This window comes from Aphis gossypii, chromosome 3 (genome assembly GCF_020184175.1).
Source record: "Aphis gossypii isolate Hap1 chromosome 3, ASM2018417v2, whole genome shotgun sequence".
Classification (NCBI taxonomy): Eukaryota; Metazoa; Arthropoda; class Insecta; order Hemiptera; family Aphididae; genus Aphis; species Aphis gossypii.
In genome coordinates, this window is record NC_065532.1 from 46683617 (window position 1) to 46710707 (window position 27091).

Sequence of the window (27091 nt, forward strand, 5' to 3'; positions counted from 1 at the left end):
CACATATGTGTAATTATAATAAAATGTATAAAGAGGAATAATAGTACTATATAACGTCAATGCTTTATAATCCAAAGAAAAAAATTAATACAATAGTGATTTTTTTTTTTGCGTGCTCAAATTTTATGACACCATTATAATCGTTCTTAATTTGGTCGTATTTCCCAGAAGTAGATATACATCCGACTGAAATAATTTCCCGAGTAATTTCTCATACACGCCTCGCCCGTAATAATGATTTGCAAATCGCATACAATTCTGTATAGGCGCTAAACGATAACCTGTCCTCGTACACATATTATATAGGTACACATTATGAGCTATATTTTACGTTTTATAGATGGTTTTAGATACCAATCGAGATGAAAAAATAATAAGATTTTAAACGGCTTGTTATCACACTATACTCTCAAGTCTGCCAAAAACAAAATATTCTACATTAATTTCAAAATGTTCTTCTTCGTGTAGGTGCATCGAAATGGTACCTAGTAAAATACGATGTATAAGCATATTAATAACGAGAGTTTTCGCACAAAACCGGTTAAAAAAATAAAATAAGAACATTGATATTATGATGAATATTTATTTAAATATGATATCGACTATCGACATACTGTATGGGTATGAAATTTACGATAGTGCAAAAACTAAAGTTTTAGCTTTTATACACTATTTTTTCGTAAAGTTTAGCGTGTGTTTGCAAAAACTCTCTATTATAATATTATTGGTACCGGTAAAATATTACGTTTCTAAAACAATTCTATTAGTTTGAGTCTGATAAAGATTCTTACAACTAGTTGTGAATAATTACTAATTACTGTGTCTTTTTTTTTTTTTTTGGACCGAATAATTCGAAAAATACCTAGATAGCTTGTATTTATCGCACAATACGTTATGATCATTATTCATTAGTAGTAAAAAGTTTATTTTTTAACTTTCAACATTAATATTGCAACAGTATAATAAACTTTTATATAAAAGTAATAACCCAATTATTTTAATGTTTTTGCTATACGTTTGCATAAGATTTTTGTGTTGATAGTTATGTGACAACATAATATAATTTAACATCTGCAAACAATAATGTAATGACACTATTAAAGTATATACCATTAAAATTTAATTTATAGGAGAGATTTATTTAAAACGACTTTTGAAATCTTATTCATGGTATTTTTTTATGATTAACTGATATTTTAATATTTTTGTATTCATTATTTTTAATTAGTATTTATCAAATCACTGCATACCTGTTTTCTTATTTAATTTTTATTCTTCTTAATAATATTATATTTTAAACTTAGTAATACTTACTTTTAATTAATACAAAAACAAAATAATAATATACAGCTCATGGTTATCAACAAATAAATTGATATCTTTTAATTACTATGCAAGTAGGTGTAGGTATTCAAAAGTGAAATAATAAGCAAATCTGTGGTTATTTTATAAAATATTTTTACGAATTTGCTCATTATTTTTTTAACGTACCTATATGAGTTTTATTTATCAGTAAGTACTTGATTATAATATTTGTTTTTTTTTTTTTAATGAAAACTATTTACGTATTCTTCATATTATTTTAAATTAATTTTTTTTTTTTTTATTATTATCTTATCTAATGTTTATTTTGAATGTGCGCTTAAAAACTATATAAATAAATATTAATAGGTTTCTCTGTACCGGCTATTTAATATACAGTGTACACTATTTTGTTCATAAATCGAAATCTATTACAACAATTAAAAATTCGTTGGAGTATAATCAATCAAAATTCATATTTTGAAAAATACCCGCAATGAAAAAAAAAAAAATTAAACAACTTTTATTTATTAAATACAAATTTTGAATATTATTGCAGTACTTACCTATGTATAATGAATGTAGTCAAAGATGAAAATATACACAGTCATTGTTAACATACCAATACTAAAGTTCTATAATATTATATATTATATAATATAGAACAATATATTATTCAACAACAGTAATAGTTTCCTCTAGTCAGTGAATAGTTATTAACAACAATTACTTAACCAAATCAGACAAAGTCAAAAGTATTTATGGAATTATGGAGTTTGATTACTGACAAGGAAATTATCAAAATCAACTGTATGTAATTTTTTATTGGGCAATGTTGAAATTAACCAATTAATAAAATAAATAAGATTAAAACTATGCAAATTACAATTAAAACTTAAAATAACAAAAACTGAAATAAACATGTATTAATTTACAATTAGAATTAAGTGAATAATCTATATCAAAGGTACATACTACGAATTCCGCATTTAACATAATATATTTATAGGCATTTACAATTATTTATTAAACATGTTTTCGGTATACGTAAAACAAACGATTATACTTACATAATGTTATATAAATTTAAAATAACGTTTCATGACTACAAGATGGATCTTTGGGACCTTTCCTGAGGGCTTTCCTATACTTAATCTAAACTTACATTTATTCACAGTGCATAATATGGGTATGGGTATAATGATTTTAGGTAATATTTTAGGAAAGGTTGAATTATACATGCAGGACGTTGGTAAAATCGTATTTATTATAACTCAGCTACGAAACACACATAATAATAATATAGTCCTGAGAAATACACATAATATTTTATTATCACGACGACTTCCACACACGTCTGCAAGTACAAAACACATGAATATATAATGTTTTATTTTTTTTTTTAATCCAAAAACGTTTGCGGATACAATTTTTTTTTTTTTTTTGCAATATCTGCTTACAAAACGACTATGGTCACGCTGACAACGATGAAGACGAAAACCAAACTACTCCGATACGACGATTGACCATTTTTGGGAGGACACCTGATAATCATACCTGGCGTTGTGTTGTCGAAATCAAATGTCGGATAACCTGTCGGTGGTTCTGGTGGTTTTTTCGGATCAGTCACTGGAGACGCTGTCGTATTCGAAGTCGATAATGTCGTTTCCGTCGAAGTAGACGTCGTCTCCGTCGAAGTAGACGTCGTCTCCGTCGAAGTAGACGTCGTTTCCGTCGAAGTAGACGTCGTCTCCGTCGAAGTAGACGTCGTCGCATCTGACGACGATGCTGTCGTTTCCGTCGACGAAACGGTCGTGTCCTGCTGAGTCGTCGTTGGGTCCGCGGGCGCTCCTGTCCATTGGTTAATTGAGCTGTGGTAAGTGTTATACCACAAGAGATTTTGTTCAATTTGCACGTACGATTCCTCGAACGAAGCTTTAATTTTTGGCGGTAATCCTGGAGCGTTCTTCAGCTTTGTCAACTGAAAAACACGATAATTATTAAAAATATAATAGCATTAATATTATCGCCGTACTCTTATTATACTATATAATTATTAATTGTTATAATATTATGTTTGTATAGTTTCTACAAATATTGTTATTTAAAATTGTTTTTGGTTTTCCTAAGACTTTTATCTGACGGAGGAGTATTAAAAATATACAAAAAGTTACATTATCATAAGTATCGTAAATCCGAGTATCCAGAACCCAATTATTAACTACGTATTGTGATATTTTCAGTTTATTACTCGACATATTTTGTAAACTATTATTGGGTATTTAATTTTGACCTCACCTGAGCTATTTCAATATCAAGAGCTACTTTGGAAGCTAAAACTCTATACATATATGTAACGATACTCTCTCCGGTAGGTATCTGTCTTAAAATTCGTTCTATATTGTTCATTAAGAAATTTGTTGATGCTTCGATTCCTTGGGGTGTTAAAGACATCGCATCGCATATGTCCTTGAAGTCTTGCAAACGTATTGGGCCACCAGCATTGAAGTCAAATAAAAATTCCAAGTACCTAGATTAAATAAAAAAAAAAATTATAGCTTTCATTTGGATTAAACGATATACATAACGAAAAATAGGAAAAAACACCTAAAAATGCATTTTTATTATTATTATTTAAAAAAAAAAATAAAACAAAAGTACAGAAATGCCAATTCCGATTACTTCTTGTAAGTATTTTTTTGATCAAGAATATAATATTTTTTTGAAATTATGTTCATATAAAAATAAAAAATGGTGTATATTATTTTAAAATACATTTAATCTACGTACTTATATAATTTTAATGTATCTTTCGAACAAGCCAGTGCTGCCTGTGCTGAATTTTTCTCTGAAGCCGATTTAGTGGTCATATATACATTTAGCACACCTTGCCACGTATCATTGTTGTTACTTACTTTAATTCCTGTACATAATGCAGCATCTTTAATGTCAGGCGATATTCTGATAAGAAAAAAAATAAAAAATAAAATAATAAGAATTTTAAATTTTAAATCCAATAACTAGCAAACATAATTTTTTCACACCACGCCCATACTTGAATATTACCTTTCTTTCTGTGTCCATTTTTGGAAATTTATCATTGCGTTATTCGTACAATATTCACCATCCAAGTAGCATGCCCACACTGAAAATTTATTCCAGCTTGTTATGGTCGTGTGATCATCGGTCTTATATTGTACAACTAAATTTTCAGTTTTTTTGTAAATATATTCGGCCAAATTTCGAACGTATGACTGTAAAATACAAAACGTGTATTAGTCACGACTACAATATTGTTTACCTTTAATAATATACATGGAAAACAGTGTATATTAACTACTAATCTAACAATAATAACTGAAAATGTGATGAAAAATCATCGTTTCACAATAATTATGCCTTGTTTATATTATTAATTCTGACTAGAGTTGGGATTATATAGTTATAAAAACACTTAAAATAAATTGAAAAACTCTAAGCAAATTAAAAAAAAAAATAGAAATATTCTAAGACACTATAATACTATAATAATATTATTAAAAAAAAAATAAATAAATAATACATGTAATTTGTGTTTTTATCCTGAAATCTAATATGATATATATATATTATATATCCATTACAGATTAAATAGTTAATCTACCATTTTAAATTACAAGGGAATAAATTCCAAACATTATGAAATAAAACTAACCGAGTCATATTAGTACACTTTACCTAATAGTTAATACCTTTTAAGTATTTCAAATCTGCATTGATATGTTGAACACGTTTTATAAAACAAGTTTTTAAGAAAAAAAAATCAAAAACACTTAATGAAAATGTTTTGTATTCTATTCCACGTACTACCCTTGTGGTATCAAATTTATAATTGATATACAGTTTTGTATCAGACGAATATAAAAGAAAAACTAACACCTACGAAATCCAAACTCATAGATTCATTTATGATCATAGTGCTTTACAGTTTACGGTGAAACGCGACGTGTAATGGTGTACTATTTTGATTAAACGTAATAAATAGATAATTAAATACGTCATATAGTTATCAAATGACATCATGAAACGTATGTATAATATTAATAGGCAAAAATAATAATTTAATACGAGTTTTTCCCCTTAAAATTCATTACGTATCCTAACCATTAGATTATGTCACCAACTCTAGTTATTGGAAGAGATGTGTAAATAGCACTCGTCCTGCACCATACTTGAATACGACACGTGATATAATTTTTTTACGGCGCACCGTTGTAATTTTCTTTACACCTACCCTTATGTAATCGTAACCCTCAGCACTACGACGCATTCGTTCGACCACGTAGGACAAACACTCTGTGGCTGCGTACCAAGGTATTTCGTCGTCTTCCTTCGTCAGGTAGGTGGACAGGTTCAACGGTACCGAATACGGTAACATTCCCGCTCTCGCGAGATTGAACGAGTCATCGATCAGCTGTGCTCGGTTCAGGACGTGTATTTCGGTGTTTGATTCGTTCAACTGTTTTATCAGTTGCTGCCAATTGTTGAGGTCGTAATTTACCCTATAGAACCCTACCGATAAAAAATGCATTCCATGAATGAAAAACCACATAAACGTTTGAAGCGAACTTTACCGGTCCACTGTAAATTGAATATCACCCAAGTAGAAAGGCTTGAATCACGCAAGTACTTTACGGTCGTGTAAGGTTTTAACCATGTAGTCGGCTGCAAGTCGATAAAATTTCTAGCCAAATTATTAGTGTAAGTAATACCAATGAACCAGCTGGAAGTATTGTCGCTAGATGGCCAAACCGAAAACGGTTTCTAAAAAAAAAAAAATAATTTATGAACTATTTTTGTGTTATTTATTTTATATCATTCGATAGATAATATTGATCTAATATTTACATAGGTGAGTGTGTACGTGTTTTCATTTTTAGTGACGGTCACCACTGGATAACCCGCCTGATTTGTCCACGATTCAATAAAATTGGTGAATGGCACATTATCCGGCAACGCGTAGTCAGCGTCAAAATAATAGTTTTCATAAACCGCCCATAAATTATCTGAAGTTACTGCACCGTGTCTAAACCGGACAATTTTTAAAAATATATTTCTTCACTTAATTGTTACCGAACTAGTCGTAAAATATGACGTACTTGAATTTTTGTAAATACAAATTTAGGGGCTCTCGAAAATAGAAATCAGATACTACGGTTTTTAACATCCTTAAGATGGCCGCAGCTTTGTTGGAAACCACAACGTCAAGTATATTTTGAATATCGTCGGAAGTCTTGACGGACGCGGTAATCGGATGTCTCGGAGTCTGATCGAACTCCATGGCCGTCAGATGTTGCTCTACGACAAAGAGTTCATCCAATCGCCAGTCTGGTTTCACCTAAAAAAACGAAACGATAAATACAGACTGTGTACGAGCATTGTTTTAAAAACCATCGAACCGGACTTACCATTTCCGTCGCGTAATACTGGAAATACCGAGCGAACCCCTCGTTCAACCACAGGTAATCCCACCACGCACAGGTCACCATATTTCCAAACCACTGGTGGCTGTTAAGTTTTTGGATCAGCATTACCGACTGCTCTTTGAGTTTCATTTTTGCATCGTCGTCAAACAACACGTATTTCTCTCTACGATGAAAAATCAAAACACACACACAAACACGAAAGAAAAACGAACATTATTAACAATATTAAAACCGAACTCGACAACTATAATTATTATTGTTTGCATACCGGTAAGCGTTTATTCCCCAGTTTTCCATTCCGTCCCCGTCAAAGTCGGGTACCGCCAAAAAGTCCATTTTTGTTAAGTCGTTTTGACTGTCCGTGTAATTCTCCATGGAGTTGAACACCATCGGCGTTTCTTCCGTAGCGTACAGGACTTGATCCAAATAATCGTTGTACGTGTATACATCGATGAGGCCTCCTTCTATTTTACTTGATTTTTTAAAATTTCCGACAAGGGCTCCCACCAAATACGTGGGTATCGGTGGTGTCGTTTCAAAATGATCCGCCCACCAGCCGTAGTATTCGCTGTACGAGAAATAAAATATGATATCTAATTAGGTAACTAATTTCACTGCCACGTGAATACATTTTTTCACAGGAATTTTTTATTTCGACGTTTAGTAATTTGAATAATATTTAAAGAAAATCGTTATATTATTTAAATATAATATGTAATACACATTATATCGGGTGAATAAATCGTTATCTTTGAAAATGCATTGCTTTATTTTATCCTGATAGTTATTGTTTTTATTTTAAACGTTCAATAAATGACTTTACAAACAATTTTATAGAGTGTCACCTTATAAATAACACAGTTGAAGTCGATGAGTTTTTTCTATAAATTAGTTGACCACGATCTAAATACTAGATCATATTTATTATAACGTATTTATAAATCATATATATATATATGATTGAATAATATTAAAAAACATTACATACGGTGTGGTGACAATGAAGTAATAAACAACATGAGCATGTCGAAGAGCGAAATGAACGTTGTAGAGCATTTTAATTAAATTATTAAACTATGATCACACTTCACTTTTCGGGAAAGTCAAAACTCGATGTTCGCGGATATGGATACAAATCGACCCAAATACGAAATTATATTACGAGACCCATAAATCTGCCTGAAAAGTAAAGTCACCGTCACCAGCCAAGATTACCACTAGCTCTTAATGATAAGATCGTACAACAAGGAAACTGTATAGTAAAGTTCAGCAGACGACGGTTAGAAATTATGTGAAATGTTCAGTGTCAGGTCGTAACACCGTTCAACGCTCTCTAGCTTAATTGTAATTTTTATATTTTAAGTAAATGTTAAATAAAAACAATATTATACTTTATACATCGCGTTTTCATTCGTACTTTGACGAACATAACAATAGTATATGATATAATGCACGTTACACCTACTAGATTCAAACTTTTATGAAATTATTAAATTTCGAAATGACTTTCTAAATTTTGCTTTTACTTCTAACGTTTATAAAACAACACGAATTTCATTTTGAAAATCATACCTACTCTAAAGCTTGTTTCTATTTTTATCTGAAAACAAAAAACAATACTGTATAATACTTTAAATTCGTAATTTATCTATTTTCGTAATTAATAGTAATCGAGCACTTTTTTCATAACCCTAAGAGACCAAATTCATTAGAATTTGATTATATAATACTCATGAAATAATATTTAAACAAATAGAATTAATCAATAGTGTTATAGATAGTAACAATGTTAAGTAGTAGACTCATATTAATTTATGATCGTAGCCAATGCTTATGCAATCGTATGAAATCAAAATAATAACACTTCTCCACAAGCACGTCTGTTTTTATTCTCTATAGAGGATAAAATTAAGGGAAACATATTATGATAAATAAAATTTCTTGGAATCGCGCCGCGTTAAGAGCACGACAGTTATGGCTTAATTCTGAGTAAAATTAACGACTCACAGTCTCTGAGTTAGGTATCGAGGCATGTTGGATAACGTCATCTGGTTCTCTTGTCTGCCCAGTGATATATTGAACGGAGTTTTATACGAAGGCTCGTCGTAGCACGGGAACGCTCTCCTTGCGTACGTGGGCTTCAACTGTGTAACAGCAACCCATCTGCAAACGTGACAATGAAACAAATATATTACATCATGGGCAACTTAAATAAAAAAAAGACACATTTTATCTATAGCTTACGGAATGGCGCAAAAATTTAATTTAAATCAAAGAAATCGAGTCACATCTATTGGGAAGTGATGTGATTGTAAATCGGAGTTGTTGTGAATAAACATATCGGTACGTGTTAATATAATACTTAACTCTGAGCCTCGGCCGCGGCGCTGGATCATCACAATGCTTTTACGTGCAACTATAAAAGCAATTTGTGAACTGTGACTCGTGTTCATTTATTTTATAGGGCAATAGTACATTTTGAATTATTAAAATAGGAGCACAAATTACAAAAAAAAAAAAAATCAAACATACTACAATAGTAGGTATTGCATAATTATAACTAACAGTTTATGAATTGTTTTTCGATATCCTTATCCTAAAGTTTATAAAAAAAAATGTCATGTCCGTGTGCCTGAAACTGCACTTTTCCAGTCACACTCACTCCCCCTACCCACAATCATTTATACCGAGCAAAAATACAAGTCTTCTCGACTTACTTGGTCACACCGTCTTCCTTGTACGTGCTCTTGTAGAAACCCGTCATGTCGGTCCTCAGCAGTCCTTGGAAAACTATCTTCACCTGGTACCGTCGGCCGACCAACAGGTTGCTGGCCGCGTAGATGTGCAGAATCTCGGCGTCGTTGTCCAGTTCGTACGAGTCCACCGCCAGATCTTTCTGGGTCTTTATTTCGGTGATGGCCACGCTATTGATTTGCATGTCCTTGGCGTTCAGCGTCACGTTCGGCGTGATGGAGTTCACGTAAATGAAGATCTCCACTTGGCCGCCAAACGTGTACATGTCTGAGCCTTTGTCATACTTTGGCGCCAGCCGCAAGCCGTACGCGAGAGGCTGCGTATCGCGCGGCAACCGGTATGACGACGGTCCGTCCGACTCGACTTGGGCGGTCGTCCGACTGTCGGCCGAGCAAGCAATCGGACGGATTGCGACCGCTGCGCAAACGAGTGCGACGATCGTTATTACCGTGTTTGTGCACATGACGTTTGTTGTTGACGCGTCTGACGATTCCGTCAAACAGACGACGGTGGATTGTTAGTAGTTATTGTTACCACTTTTTGCAGCCGACACTCGAAAAACCCGATCGCAATTGAGGTCTCTTATCTGGACGCGCACTCGAGCAGCTGTGATACCGCGTAAACGTATAGTACATTCGACGTTAGCACTCTTCTAGACGACTTTGCCGAATCGATAGTTTTTTTTTTTTATTATTATTATTATTATTATCCACTGATTATAACAAAACATACAGAGATACGTCATGCTTTCGAAGTATTAAAAAAGTTATAAAAATCTATATACATGTCCTGTCCGTTCGATGGCGGTCATAACGTCCAACCGCCGCGATAAAATCATTTTTCATATTTCTCCCATCCCTTATATTATGCGACAGTTCAAACTGTAAATGTAAATGTTAACCAAACACTATTTTTTAGGTAACCCGAATTTATGTTATAAATATCATAATACATAAATAATATATTAGATAGAACTATTATCATATAATATACTCACAGACTTAAGTACTCGGCGCTCGAACATACATTGTGTGACGATTACGAAACGTATTATTCTTGAATTAAGAAGAAAAAACAAAAACACTCGAGTGGAATCACGTTGGAGTGAGTCTCGTAATGAAGTAAAAATTTGTCTCGTACTGTTTGTGACATACATGAAATATATTTATTTAGTTTGGTTTTTCAGAGATTTTACCTTATCTAATCGATGAAAGAAACTTTAGTGTATTGTTAAAATTGACCCAAATATGATACCTCAGGCTGTAACTTAAAATAAATTAAATAAGACTTATTTATATTATTATTCATTTTACTTTTATTAGCGGCTACGTCGCGTGCTTACACACTAACTGGATAGAGACGGACCGCCTGTCACCGAACTATATTAGACATTTCTTCTCACATAAAATTTCATACGAAGAATTTTTATTTTTATTAATTTCCTAATTTTATAGGTGTATTTATATTGTATATATCACATAAGCAACATAATCAATGTCTTGACATTCAAAAATAATGATACTTCTAAAAATTGAATACAGATACTTTTAATATTATTATAATTATACTAGTGTTTATTATCTTTATATTATTCTCAACAACGTTATTTTAAATAATAAGCCGAAGTATTTTTAACATATTTACTTTTGTTATTAAATGTTGAATTATTATAGATTAATTATTAAATTATGTCTATAGAAGTTAATCCATTTTGAATAGTACTTATAATAATCATTTCGAGTAATTTAATTTTATATCAAAATCGTGAAATGTTAATATTATTAATATAGTTAAAACATATAATATATTAAGGACAGATAACGTTTGTATCGTTAAAAGTCACCAAATATTATGAAAAAACCTAAAATATGAAATTTAACATTAATATTTTCAAATTAATAATTTTTTTTTCATATTACTGTAATTTAATTATTTTATTTAATTATAAGTTATAACTTACAACTTTACAATGGCCAAGTATCCATTATTGAACATATTTTATGCAGTTATCTATATTTCATAAATAAAAGTAATAAACGAGAAATTAATTTAATTGGCAATCCTCAAGCATTTTTTAGGAAAACATTGCGTCTGGGTATCAACCATGTAAATATCATGTAATGATAAAAATTAAAAATAATTTTAGTTGTACATTAAATAAAATAAAAACGTCAATGAATAAATTATTTATAAAATTATTATTATCATTATATTAAAAAATATATTTACAATCTATATCAATGGTTTTCAACCTTTTTGAGCGTCCACTCCTCTTTTGATTTTGAAATCAAATATACGAATAACGATAAGAATAAAAATTAAAATAAGCAAATTAACATAATTTAATTTGACTTTATTAATTAAAGACGAATTAAACATGTAATTAGTCTCATTGAAATCACTCTAAATCGCAAAAAAAAACATAAATGGCCTGATTCACGAATCACGATTATCGCTGACCGATCACATGATGATAATGACACACGCACACGCACAACACGTATAAAGCGCACTGACTTACACGGCCCCGAAAAAAGATAACAAAAACTTGCTTTTCTCAAATAAATATTTACAATGGAATAGATTTACCCATGTGATATTCATACGAAAAAATACAATGAAATTTTATTTTTAGTTTATACTGCAAACATTCTCCCTTGCCGTAGCATCAAGGCAGTCCCTTGATGATAACCGACGACGCCCCTGGTTGCACAGGTTGAAAACCACTGATATATAGAAATACAATTAATTTAATGTGTAAATTTGATAAATGATTATTGACAGGATATTGCACTTATAGTCAATGCTACCCGAGTACAATTATTAATTAATTAAATTTTATATCAAAAAGTATAAAGTTGAAGAAGTGAAAAAAAAACAATTTTTGCTCAAAAGCAAAAAAAACCTCAAGATACATATTTAGATACAAAATGAAATTATAAACTAGATTTGTCTTTACATAAAACTTATTTGTTTTTTGCGTACTCTGCTATTTTTATGATTGTGGTAAACAAATATTTTGCAAATGCTACAAATTCTTTGCCCTAATTATAATACTTACAATTAATACTATTTTTCAAAATTACTAAAAAGTATTGACCGAAGATAATATAACAATTTGTCTACGAAATATTAAGAAGTAATTCATTTTACAATCGTATACCAACTAATAGAGGATCGTGAGTGAATTATTTTTATATATTTAGTTTATTTAAATATTTTATAACGGTGATTATTTAATTGAATTGGAAATATTATATGTATATAATTATATTATTTTATCTGTTCACACACTATCTTTTTAGCAAGAACTAGAATTTAGTAAATCTCATATATCATATTTTATTATGTACATTTTAATCAATGGATAAAAGTGACATATTGAAAATTAAATTTATACATTTTCAAAAGTTTAAAACAATAATGAATGATAAATGCCTAAAAAATAAGAATCTTAACCTTAAAGTTGTAAAAATTCCATTCATTTAAAAATTGTTATTTAATAATTTCTTGATGGTGGTTATTTTATTTTAAACACTTATAATTGTTAATTTTAGTATAAATTTTAATATTAATACAATATAACTAAAAAACATGGAAGATTCATAGAATGACATGATTAAAATGAAAAAAGAAGTTACTTTCTATATTATTTGTCCCGTTTTCTTTAAAGGTCTCAATATTTAATACAACATCGTCATAATATACTTTGACTTATAAATCGAATAATTTTTATTTATTTAAATATTCCTACATTATATTATATTATTATGTATTTACGTTGAAATCTATAATAGAAAAAATGTAAGCTTTATCAGAATTATTATATGTTAATACGTCGTAAGTATTCAGTTAATAAAAGTATAAGTTAAAAGTGGAATTCCCGCTCAGGAGATTAGTATACTAATGTTGCCGAAGTTATCTACTTCTGGTTTTATTTCTTAAGTGTAACTTTTTTAGAAAAAATAATTAAGCTTCAACAAGTACTCAGATTTTAATAATTTTTTTTCAAAGTAGAAACTTTATTTAGGTCACATTAAATATCAATTTTTGATTTATGTTTCAATAGTGTAGTGGAAAAATACCAACATCTTAAAATACACAAACATTTTTGATTGATAAACGGTTATTACAACTACTTTTCAAAATAAAAAAAATTTAAATCGTCCAATACGACGGGTAGGTATAATGTCGTTGTCCTTAAAATAAATAAATAACTGACGGTTAGACGGTTATCATGGAATCGAATGTTAACGAGATTATGTTTTACATCATATTATTATATTTACATACTTTTAAAAGTGTCAAAATTGACAATAATAAACAAAACAATAATAAAACAAGAATCCAATTATCTACATGCATATGAGTCGTTTCAGTGGATGGTCTGTATGTGGTCGTCGTTATATACTTAGTAACTGGCGTGGTAGAATCGGTAGATGGTTCTGTCGTACCTATTGAGGTTGTAGTAGACGTTTGATTAACCGTCACAGGTGACGTAGTAGACATGACTGTTGTAGTCGTTGTGGACTCAGTTGTGGTTGTAATTTCTGGATCTGGTTCTCGATTTTCTAATGCCCATTTGCTAATTCCGTCGGCGTACTTGTCGAACCACGCCAGGTTTTCATTGACCTTTTCGTAGGATTTTTCAAACGACGATCTCAAAGAGTCGGGAACGGTGGAATTGTTTTTCAAATCGTTTAGCTGAAACAATTTGTATTAAGATAATTTTCAACATAATTATTCATTGATACCAATTTTATCAAATTTATTTAATTAAATTATTAATTTAAATACACAATGTGAAGTCAACGTTGATTTAATGTATTATTATGACAGTGATACTGAACAAAATAAAGGAAAATTAGTTTGCGGGAATATTAAATAGATAATATTATTATGAAGCTTATAAAAATTATTATTCAAATATTTAAAATGACTATTTACACGTAGGTACGTATTAATAGACTATCTAATAATTTTAAAGGACTACAACGTGAGTAGTCATTTAATGAATTGATTTTGATTTTTAATTCCAACCAAACAAATCATCAGTATATTTAAATAGTCAGCTTAATAGTACCTAGACATTATGGAATTCAGGTTTTTTACTATTATCAAAAACTGGTAAGTGGTAAGTAATAGTATAGCCTAATAAGGATTTAAAAAAAAAAATCCAAGATCAAAATATGTTACGACAAAAAAATAATATGTTATGCGAGCAACCATCGTTTGTTCATAATGTTAATGAATGTAATTATTGATAAATCTGGTACTGACTTTTTCAAACTCATCGTCGTTAGTCATCTTGGTAGCCAGAGTTGAGTAAATATACGTTGCTACGCCATAACCGTCAGGTAGCTCATTCAGAATTGTATTCAAATTAGTTGAAAGGAATTCGTATAACACATCGAGACCCAAAGATGTCGTTGATATTGCAGATATAACAGACCTGAAGTATCTCCTCTCGATTCGACCATCTAACATATGATTAATATACCTAAAATAAAATATTATGAAGTCACAATATAATACGCTTTAAACAAGGTCATCAAAAATAAAAGTATTCTATTTGATGTGAAAAGCGTGTGTGCAAAATGCAGCAAGTCAATAAATCTTAACCGAATTGTAAGTACATAAGTATACTAAAATAAACTTAATTATCCTTTTATCTACCCACAAAATTTAATGTTTTAACTTCATCGACATACTCAGATAACTGCGTCCTGTTAGTAGAACAACCTAGGGCGAACTCGGCGGAAGATTTTTCCGAGATCGACTTTGTGTTGATGTACAACGTAAACATGTTATTGAATACCGATGGACCGTTGCTATTCTTCACTCCGACGCAGAACGCCGCGTCCTTGATGTCGGCAGGTATTCTGTACGAAACAGTTTTCAAGTTAAGCACTTGCAGGATTCTATAGCGATAATAGTATTGCAGTATATTATAATTACTGACTTCTCTCCGTTTTGCCACGTTTCGAAGTATTTCTGTGCTTTCGTCGTACAGTTATTGTTCTCCAGTCTGCACGCCCACCTGGAAAACGCTTCCCAAGCACTCAACACTCTAAACTCGGTGTTATTGTTCGACTGCACTATGTATTCTAACTTACTATATATGGTCCCCGCTAAGCTTCTGACGTGAGACTGGACGCAAAAAAAAAAAATCAAAATACTTATTGCATTACTACTTGTCTACCAATATTATTATTAGTATAATTATATCGTTGCGCAAAGTCTGCAGTTTATCGACTGGATTGAAATGTACGCGTGCATATACCTTTAAGTCTTCATATCCTCCCTTATTGCGGGGCATTCGCTCTAACAAGTACGAGAAGCCGTTCATCACCGAATACCAAGGCGTAATGTCGTCTTCGTTTTTCAGATATTTGGACAAGTGCAACGGAACCGAATAGTCTAATTGACCAGACCTTGCCAAATTGAACGAGTCGTCTATTAGCTGAGCGCGATTGAGCACGTGGATACTTCTGGGCGAATCGTTCAGCTGCTTTATAAGCGCCACCCAGTTGTCGATATCGTAGTTTACTCTGTACAAACCTAATCGATAGACAGATCGTTTCGACATCGATTATTGTCCTTCGGCGCTGAACGCTTCACGTCAATACTTACCGATTGATTGTATGTTGAATATGTACCAATCTATATCTCTGGGGGCAAAAAAAACGGTCGACGCATTTGTTTGGTTCGTCCAAACGTCCGGTCGAGTGTAAGAGAAATTTTTGGTTGCACTGGTTGTGTACGTGAGACCAATGTGCCATGCGGCCGTTTCGTTAATGTTTCCGGCGGTCTTATTGACGTAAAATTGGCCCTACACAAATTTCGAAAAATAAATACAAATACAAAATACTTTTGGATACATTTTTGTGGCATCATAATATTTACGGGGTAGTTTTGTCTGAGAAAAACACATTATTATTATCGTATCAAATTATACCTTATTATACATATGTGTTTGAACTAATTTTAAAACTGTTTATAATGATATAATGATGGCTTTTGTTTTATTACTTGAGTCACTAAAAATGTATTTGTTGTTGCGTTTCTCGTGATATTCAAAACCGGATATCCCGATTGTAAAGTCCAATTTGACATGAACTCATGGACTGTCAAGTCATTTCCAATTTCATATTCATTGTCGAATAAAACACTGTTGAATGATGAAAACAAGTCTGAAGGCTCGGCTGTATTTTGACTGCAAAATATTTAATTCAATAATTATTTTTTACAAATTATATGCAACACATACAATAAAACGTGAAACAAATTTTTTTTATCTAAACAGTAGGTGCTAAAGTTAAACCGTATAAATTTATTATTTACCTGTATTTGTTTAAATAATCTTGAAGGGATAATTGAAATAGATCTTCGGTAACCAAGTACTTCAACATTCTTAAAACGGACGCCGCCTTGCTATACGATATGTAATCAAATACGTCTTCGATTTCTTCGGGAGTGTTCACAGACGCGGTTATTGGATGTCTGGGTGTCTGATCGTATGCTAATGCACCCTGAAAAGCTTCGACCACAAACATTTCTTCTACCGACCAGCTAGTCCTAACCTATACATCGACAATAACAAACGAATAGATTTCCTTAGTGAAAATAAAGCATAAGAAATATAATATAAATGACGTTATATTATGTTTTTTGTATCGTATACCATTCCGGTAGCAAAGTATTGAAAATACTGCGCAAAACCTTCGTTCAACCACACATAGTCCCACCACTGACAGGTGACCAAATTTCCGAACCATTGATGAGTGAACTCGTGTTGTACAATTATGGACGAGCGCATTTTCATTCTCGCTTTCGATTCGTTCGATAGCAGCAGAAAGTTTTCCCTGCAAAAAACCAAATACATAACCGAAAAAAAACCACTCGTCTATCATCCCTTACTGATAAGTATTGATTCCCCAATTTTCCATCGCTCCAAAACTCAAATTTGGTATTGCCAACAAATCCATTTTAGACAGCATATACGGTAGACGTGTGTAATCTTCCAGTATACGTAGATGTTTTGGAGCTTCGTTTCTAATATACTCAGTTTGATCGGATAATTCTTGGTGCGTGTATACCATTATCGGTGGGGAATCGTACATGGGATTGTTGCTCGGTACGAATTCACCCACGTAGATGGCAACCAAATAAGTCGACATCGGTGGGGTTTGATTGAAATAAACCGTTTCCGTTTGGTTCAAGCTGAAATCGAAATTTTTTCAATATTAAAGTTGTTCAGTGACACTTGGTACAAATTTAAATTTTGATTAAATAATTTATGAATGATTTATTTTTCAATTAGAAATATCGTAGTAAATTTCATATTATATTTTCGTATTAATCATATTATTAAATAAGAATCGAATACTTGAACTAAAATTTGGTATTGAGCTTTAATAGAATGTTTCTGTTTTCGTAGTTTATTTAAAGACATATTCATTAATTTAATTATTCGATGTTTAAGACCTTTTGAGTTTCTCTATATCAATATCATATAATTTATAAAAAAAAACAATTATATATACGTGATCTTTTTGATTTAAATGAGTCTCTTGTTTTATTTATAGTGCGATTTAAATACTGTATATCTATAGACTATACTCTATAGCGTAGCATTTAACCATCACAATAACTATAACATAATCCATTTAATATGTTAAATACTTTAATTTATGAATTTATTCTCTACGCGCTATTATAGATTATTGATTCGTCGTAGACTAGAAAAAAAAATTAAATTTTTTGTCCTAATACTGTATTGTACTTTATTGGTTCGTTGCATTATCCAGAAAATTGTATATTTTATTTCGTAATATTATAAAAATATCAAGTACCTATAGGGACCTTAAGTCGTTATTAAACTTTGTAAATATTAGATTGTAGAATACGAATATTTTAGAGCACAATGTTTTATACACGACTCATTAATATCATTAGGTTATGCACTGATAATGTACACAATGTAATGCTCAATAAATACAATATACATAGAACTTAATATATAACAATGTTATCTAATTGTAAATTTTTTTTTTTTAATATATTTTCACTATATTAATTTGTTTGTTATTCACAAGTCTTGGTGGTTTACTTTCATAGTATCAACTTTAAATGACGTTATACATTATGAACACTTTTTAGTAACTAATTATTAGTTTTACACATTTCTATATTTGATTGATGTGTCACTTTAATCATACATTTTACCATATATTGTGTGTACAGTCGTTTGACTATTCTCAGGAACCCGAATGCAAGTCTTAAAATAAAACTACAAATATTTTTATTTAATTTATCTACTAGAATGTTTCCTACTCTTTAAAATAAATTATTAATGTTCACAGTTAAAGATTAATCTATTTATTAAGTTTTCATTGTAAATTGTTATTATTTTCAATATGAGCATGATAAGTATTTTTGTTTATTTGAGTGTTGTTTTTACGTAACTTTACGTAACTTTACGTAATTATTTAATTTGTGGGCATAGCGATAAATTTCTATGAGTTTTACAATGATGAATGTTTTTGATTTCTTTTTTCCGTCATGTAGAATCTAATTGTCATTAAAGTCACAATTATTTTTAATATTCAACTTTGTGAATGTTTCTAATTGAAAATTGAATTGAATTAATAGGTCCTTGATTTAAAGTATCAAATTCCTAGCAATTTTCAAAATAATTGGAAAAAATAAAAAAAAACAGAAATATATACCTACAACAAGTAAATCAATTATCAACAAAATCAAATTCGATTTTATGTTGTTTGAAATTTTTACCAAAAATTTACATTAGTATTTTCCTAACATTAATACAATTTCAAAATTATTTTGATCTATTTGAGTTAGGTATTCATTAATATTTAATAATTTAAAGTTTCTTTTTAGTTTTTAGTGATTTATTTTCAAGTCAAAAGTTGAAAATTTCCTAAAAAATGTTTATAAATTTCATAATAAAAATGAAAAATTTCAAATAATAGTTACAATTACTTTTATAAACGTTTGATGTTAACATTTTGATATAAGCACTAATTTGTTAAGATCACGAAGATTTTGTATTTAATAATGTGTACAATTATTATTAACTTTAATTTGAAAATGGAATAAAGATACCTTATAAGTTTTTCTTACAGTGATTTTAAAATACTTATAAATAATTATTTTGAATAGAAAATTAAAGGTCTATTTTTGATAAAATAAATAGAAAATGTATTATTCATTCTTCTAAAGTATTTTATTTATTTTGTAGTTATTAGAAAAATGTTGTTACGCGGACTTCCAATGTAGATTTATTATTATTAATACCAAGCTTCTATAATAGTTTAAAACGAGAAAATTAACCATATCGTATGGGAGTCTAATAGATATTTTCATAAATTTTAATAATTAAATCGAGTTATATTAGTAGATAAATTATCGCGATTTTAAAATACTTTTTGCTTGCTTTTAAATTATTAATAGAGGAACAAAGTACGTGGATTATATTATTTACCTACTCAGTACTCTTAAAATATTACTAAGAATAACAAACTCATATTATAACATATGGGAAAAGCTAATTCTTTAAAGAAGATTTACATTAATAAAAAGTTACTTGTAAGTTATAATCTAGCTATAGCACCATACGAGTAGGATAAACTTGAATGTAATTTTAACCTCACCGCCAAAATCGTTTAGTTTTCTATATTTCAAAATAGTTAACGGTAGTCAAAATAAGTATAAAATTAACTCAATATTTCGATGTCTATCAAAAAAGTATGAACAATTTTTTTAGCGCTTACCTGTATTCGGTACGTCTAATCGGCATGTTGGACAACGCGATCTGATGTCTTTGTTTAACCACCGATATGTTGAACTCTGCTTTGAACGCTGGTTCGTCGTAACACGGAAACGCTCTTCTCGCATAAGTTGCCTCGAATTGTGTCACAATAAACCACCTGTCGCGTTTCGTTAGGTCCGTAATATCGCGTAAATATACACCGCACAAATTGTCAGGAAAATAATAACAATGCAATACTCACTTGGTCGTATTTTGCTCCTCGTAAGAACTCAAATACAAACCGGTCATATCTTTTCTGATATTTCCGATATAATTGATCGACACTCGCAAGCGTCTGGACATCGGTATGGTCCTGGATAGATGAATTTCGAACCGTTCGTCGTTCGTCAAGTACATCCACCCCTCAACCTGAAGTAAACGATACCGGTCGTCCGTTACATCCGAGACTGTCACGCCAGTTACGTTCAGGTCCCTGAGATTCAAAGTCACGACGGCTGTATTCTCAATGACAACAATAGTTATCGTCGCGACGCCGCTGAACGTTAAGTTATCGGTATCGTTAAAGTCCTGGAACTCGAATCGTAAGTCGTAATTTTCTGGGACTGTAGTTCTAGGCAGCCGGTACTCGTTAGCCTGTCCGTTTGACTGCCGGACCAGGGTGAACGAACAAAATACGTAGACCAACAAAAATCTCCACATGATTGCAGCTGCTGCAGTGCACGACGAAAACAAATTTAACTCCTGACTCGTGAGCTAAGACTGCAGTGTGTGATATAATGTTACAAAGTTTTCACGGTAAACCCAACGAGTCCGCATTAGTTTTATCTTATCTTATAGTACTAATGCCCAATCGTTCTACATATTGTAGTAAGGTCATTCACCCGTCAATGGAATCGGTGTCGAAATTATTTTGTTTTAGAACAGTTTATAATATAACTACCCTTTTATCACAGCAGGTAATCCGTCCACAGAACACTACTTGAAACGAATTCTAATAATAATTATACTTTTGACTTTATCTACTTCCAGTCACACTAAGATTACGTGCGTAATCCATTGATGCAGTGGTCTAGTTCCTGGGACATCATGATTTTTGCCCTAATAACACACTGACGACCAAACTAACTTTGACCAACTATAACTGATCTATGACCGTATCACATTATGCAGTCATTGCCAACATATTTGACATTTATAATGTTTTATTTTTCGTTATGTCTATCAATATTAACTTTTTCATACTCTATAAATATGACTTATAAGTGAGTCGATTACATTCGATTACTTAACCGTGTCTTTATACTATTAACTATTAATCATACTACTCTAAGGAAAATAAAATTTGAATTTGGCTGCTTAGATGCGGTCATATAATATAATATATCAATGCGATACAACATAATAAGTGGTAGGTAAACCGTTTTTTATATTGCTCAGCTACACCTCTTTTTCTTAATCCCAGTATTTTCTGATATTGTCAGCTTATATGAAATACACCAATAGGACGATTTTTTTTTTATCGAAATCATAGGTACTTGAATCGTTGTCATAAATAAAAGGAGTTATACAAATATAACAATTTTTATTCATTTAAAATATTCAAATTTAAAATATTTCACATTTTTAGTTCGGTAATTAGGGAATATAATATATATTTAAGAAAATAAAAGTAATTTTTTAGATTCTGAGGCCGATGAATATATTATTAATTTTACAGTGATAACGTGTGTTTTTTTACTGTATATAATATGGTACATTGACACCTAAATAATTAAAAAATACTTTGATTTTCCATTCTGAGGGCGATTTCTGATTTAAAATTCGATTTAGTTTGAGATGTCAAAATTAAATGTTCTTAGTATTTTTCAAAATAATTAGGAAAATCAAACAAAAAAATTCAGTAAAAATCCAAAACCAGTTTTCTACGAAAATGATTTAGGTTTTTTTTCTATGTCACTCAAAACCAATAAATGTAGATAATTGAAATTATCACCAAATATTTATATAAGCATAATATTATTTTATAGATAATAATATTCTTGAAACATTTTAATTCTTTCTGATCTACCTATACATAATAATTTGTTATCTTAATTTGTCTTTAGTTTTTTATTTCAATTTATTATTGTTGTTAAAAAAATGTTTATTCTGATAAAAAGCTTAAATATTTAACACAAGGTTCGTTACAAGTTATTATGATTATTTAAAAATATTAAAGATGCATATAGGTGGTGTTAGTTATTTTGTTATACTTCAAAAACATTATTCGTGGGAGCTTAAAACTTTTAAGTAAATTATGAATATTATTATATACAATGACATTTTTAAAATAAGTAGATTATTTTAAATTATTACTTATTTATACCATGAACTTATTCACACTGTTTTATAGTGAGGTAATATTGACTTAAAAGTTAATAACAATATTCTAATATGGTCATAAAAAAATATAATAAATGCAATATTTTCAGCAAAAATAAATACTGTAGTAGTTTTTATACTAATACAAAATAAACTACTTTAACTTTTGATAACTCGAATGGAATAATTATTCATCCTAGTCTATTTTTAATACTAAATATATTATTACTTACAGATTATTAGTGCATTTTATATAGGTACTCAATTGAGTGCTGATAACTTATAGTAATTATTAAAAATATTTTTGATTTTTGATTAGTACAACACAAAAATTAAAAAGAAATTAATTGGTATGTAAAAATTAATATACTTCAATAATAATAATAATAAACACTTGTTTAATTTAATTTTATTAAAAATATTATTATTTGAACGAAAAAAATTACTTGGTCTGATTCCACGTGCGTTACTTAAGTTACTTAACAGTAAAAAATAACATGAAATATACTTAATAATAGTATAAGCTGTCAGACTGTTTCCGCCGAGAACCGTATTACAAATGATGCTGTTTATACTTAATATTTTTTTGAACTACAAAAGTGAAATCCAACATGATTAAAACTAAAGATATTATTCTTGTTTTTCATTGTAATTTACGTCGATATTGGTTTATGAACAAAAGAGGTATTGATAACGAATATACACGGTCGGGCATGTGAATAACATATTTGACACGTAATTCGTGTAAATTTTAGACATAAGTCACAAAAATGTCGTAAAACGTCAATGTTTATAATTAAAACAAAAGGAAGCATTTAAAATGTGACAAACGATTTAAAGCACTTTGGCAGGAATTTGTTTACATTATTACCTATAATATTTGTTTATTATTATCTCGCCAAGTGTACGAGTATACCAGTACCTACCTATCGCATGTATCCAGTGAATTAAATAATATGTACATACCTTAAAACCTGCATAATATCTGTTATACTGTGTTTGTTATTACCGTTATGCGTGATACACCCGTAAACATCCTATCACTCAAATTTGAAGGGGCGAACCGCAAAACGTACGACATTATAAGGGGCTAGTGTGTTCTGGCAACCCGAACACGTCCATCTTCTCGACACCAAAGTCTGCTTGCTCACAGATCAGGATGCACAGCATCGCTGTACTAATAAGACCACAACAAGTTTGAACACGATTAAGGACAATAAAGACGTGATTATTTGCCAAGTCAACTACTCCTAACACGAATCAACAACAACCTGAATGAATAAAATATGAGTGAAATATGTACAAATGACAAATCACAGAGTGCAATATATTATAGTTATCTCTATTATTTTATAACCTCCAATGTTGTAAGATAGTAAAGCGATTCAAACTAATATCGTCTGTCCGTCTTTGCAGCGAGACTCTTCTATTTCACCGGAAACTCTGCCTCGTTTTCATAGCCACACGTTGTTGTAAAAAGACATATTTTATAAGCTTTTGTTATTAATGATTATTTTCCTAAATATTTTTATCATCAAGTATTTAAATTGCACGGTAATAATATTATTAGTTGTGTTTTGTTTTGTGATTAGCTTTGCAATATGTTTTTATTTTATTTATTTTCTATAATAAATGTATCAATCATCATTTATCTCAATCTTTGATTAAATATAAAATAAACGCATCAATGTATTATTAATTAAAATGCCAACGTTACCTAGGTACGTAATATACTCCCATTGGTTACGTATATGGGTAAAGATGAATAATTTCAAAAAAAAAAAAAATTATCAAACATTAGCTAATGATATCTTAATATTTGTGGTTCTTTAAATGAAAATAATAATGCATATACCGTATTTAGGTTTGTGTACAACAATAATATATCTATACGTATAAATTAAACTTTTTTTACAAAACATTGTTTAAATTTTTGATTTTTGTTAATTCAAGCAGTTACGAAGTATAATATAATTAGGTAATTAGTTCATATGTTTTTATCTTGAATTTTTTTTTCCAAAGTATACCCAAGTTAAAAACCAAAAAAAAAAAAAAACAAATACAATATAACTACGGAGATTACGTAACTTATAGTGCTCAAATATTGATATAAAAAGATAAGTAAGATAAGATATGATAAGTATTAATTTCCGTGTGAATATTGTTTTTCAACGCTTTTATTCCTCAAAGACCACCAAAGTTGTCCAGAAAAATAACTATTTTTTAACTAAATACTTTTTCTGGTTCTTTGATGAAAACTTTTATTCACTTCAATATAATAACTTTAATTAGAATATTTTTATCTTATACTGAGTAGAGGTTCATTATTTCGGAAATTGAACGAATTTAGTTTTTGATGAATAAATATTTAATGTAAATACGACCAGAGTGAACAATAGTTTATGTAAAAACTCCTTACTTAACTATGTTTATCTTAATTTTAAATTGTTAATAATTAAATATTTATTTAATATTTATAATATTACATGTTTAAATAAGTTTCTGCGGACGATAGAATTAAATCATAAGACGAATTCTAAGAAACATTTTTTTTTTTTAATTATAAATTTATGCCATACAAGATTAATTTACTAATATTTAAAACACTTCAAACTATAACATTATATTATATTTTTTTTAAATGATAAAAAATTGAACTAATTGAACTTGAAGATTGTCATATAATACGAGTGCATAGTAGATTATCCAAATTCATTTCCTTTTTTAGATCTCATGACAGAGATTCCCAAACTGTTGATCGTGATTATATTTTTGATGTGTGGTTTTGAAATATTTTTAATTTTTTTTTTTTTAAATAATTAATATTAAATTATTTTAAAGTATTATGTATGTATAAAAAAGAAAGTATACATTTTATGGATATAAATTCGAATAAAATATGTTACAGTATTTTCTATGTAACTATATGTATAATTTGTTTCATTGGTGTTCGAATTTAATTTTATTATTCATCAATATTTTAGACAATTATCAATATACCAGTAAAGTAATGGTTTAAAGAAATATAGTTAAATGAATTATAATCCTGTGTTGAAAAAATAATCTATTTGATTTTTAATGAAATTCACTTTTGTAATTTTATTGTTTTATATAGTAATGAGTCAGACATTTATAACCTTATAAGACTATAAATTACAAATATATCTGTGAAATTTAAATTACATAAAAATACTAAATAACTTACTATACTGAGTAGGTATATGACAAGAATCTGACCAAATTATTTCTATTATTTTTTCTTATTATATTGATTGTTAATGGTTATTTAATTTAACGTTGACATGATGATATTATGTCGGATCTAACTCTTATAATACTATATAAATATTTATTATTTTTATTATTAATATTAAAGCTTCTATAATATTAACAGACCACTGGCTTACATAATTTAACGATGCTTAAAATTAATTGTGCAGTTTAATATGTTTCATGTACTTTTTTATTAGTGTCTTCGTCGGAACTCAGGACCAAGTGCGTCGTGAAGTTACGTCATATCTTTTCCTGACTTCATCTGCATTCCGTAAATATGCGTTTAATTGATATTGAATAGTCGCGTGTTTGACATGTTTTTGGTGGTTTTTTTTCATGCCATATTTATATGTGTTGTGTATTTAACCTATTCTAAAGCTGTTTAGTGCAACTTTATTCCTTCAGTTGAGTGGAGAGTTAGATTATTCCATAGGTAGTTTTATTCGTTATTTTATTTTAATTTATTATAATTAAGTATAAAGGTTTTTCAATTTATAGTATAAAACAAACAAATAATGTACACTGATCAATGTTTAGCTGATGTGTAGTGGTGGTCACTTTTCAAATTCAAAAAGTTTTTAAGTTTTATTACGTACAAGTCTTATAAGAAAATGTATAGTCTACCGAAAAAAAAAACGAAACCGTTCAACTGTTCAGTTTGAAACCAATTCCTGTCCATTTGCAGTTAATTATTATTATTATTATTATTAATTATTTGTGAATTTTTTTAAGTTTTATTCGAGGACTCAAAATTCAAAATAATAATTTTATCGATGTCTTTATTGCAATCGAATAATAAATTAAAACATTCATCTGGACATTTAGTACCAATAAAACAGTAATTGCATTGTTCTAAAAATGGCATATAGCTGTATAAAACACTCACTCAATTGAATTGCCACAAAATATTTGTTTTTATAAGACCATAACTTTAGACTCTTCTCACACAATTATTTCGCTTATTGAATCGCATGGTCATTATAATATTACTGATGCAATTGTGTATGCTTTACAACACAGGGTAAATACCAATAAATATTTCGTTAGGTAAGATTAAGTTATGTTGAATAAATAAATGAATCACTTATCGTATTATTTAAGTTGAATATTTTTGAAATAGTCCATCTTTACCGTGTCCGAT

General features: G+C 29.5%; 1 protein-coding gene across 1 annotated transcript; it reads right to left on the reverse strand.

Annotated features, from left to right (window-relative positions):
* Nucleotides 1-2106: 2106 nt before the first annotated feature.
* On the reverse strand, nt 2107-21075 carry LOC114129371 (uncharacterized). Its single transcript, XM_050203864.1, has 24 exons — nt 20558-21075; nt 20318-20473; nt 17442-17744; nt 17206-17386; nt 16866-17104; nt 16554-16737; nt 16155-16353; nt 15805-16082; nt 15484-15671; nt 15233-15403; nt 14802-15021; nt 13791-14225; nt 9485-10038; nt 8775-8930; nt 7036-7335; nt 6750-6930; nt 6441-6679; nt 6190-6367; nt 5916-6105; nt 5576-5853; nt 4369-4556; nt 4093-4263; nt 3601-3832; nt 2107-3283 (listed from the first exon to the last, which is right to left on the reverse strand). The coding sequence occupies exons 1-24, from the start codon at nt 21013-21015 to the stop codon at nt 2759-2761; spliced, it is 6204 nt and encodes a 2067-aa protein (XP_050059821.1). The 5' UTR covers nt 21016-21075; the 3' UTR covers nt 2107-2758.
* Between the last annotated feature and the right edge of the window lie 6016 nt (nt 21076-27091).

Excerpts from the sequence above, each read along its gene's own strand:
- LOC114129371 (XM_050203864.1), bottom strand. The coding sequence starts at position 21,015 with ATGTGGAGATTTTTGTTGGTCTACGTATTTTGTTCGTTCACCCTGGTC. Across the intron at positions 6,680-6,749 it reads AGTATTACGCGACGGAAATG|GTGAAACCAGACTGGCGATT; the intron begins GTAAGTCCGGTT and ends TCGTTTTTTTAG. Across the intron at positions 3,284-3,600 it reads TTGATATTGAAATAGCTCAG|TTGACAAAGCTGAAGAACGC; the intron begins GTGAGGTCAAAA and ends CGTGTTTTTCAG.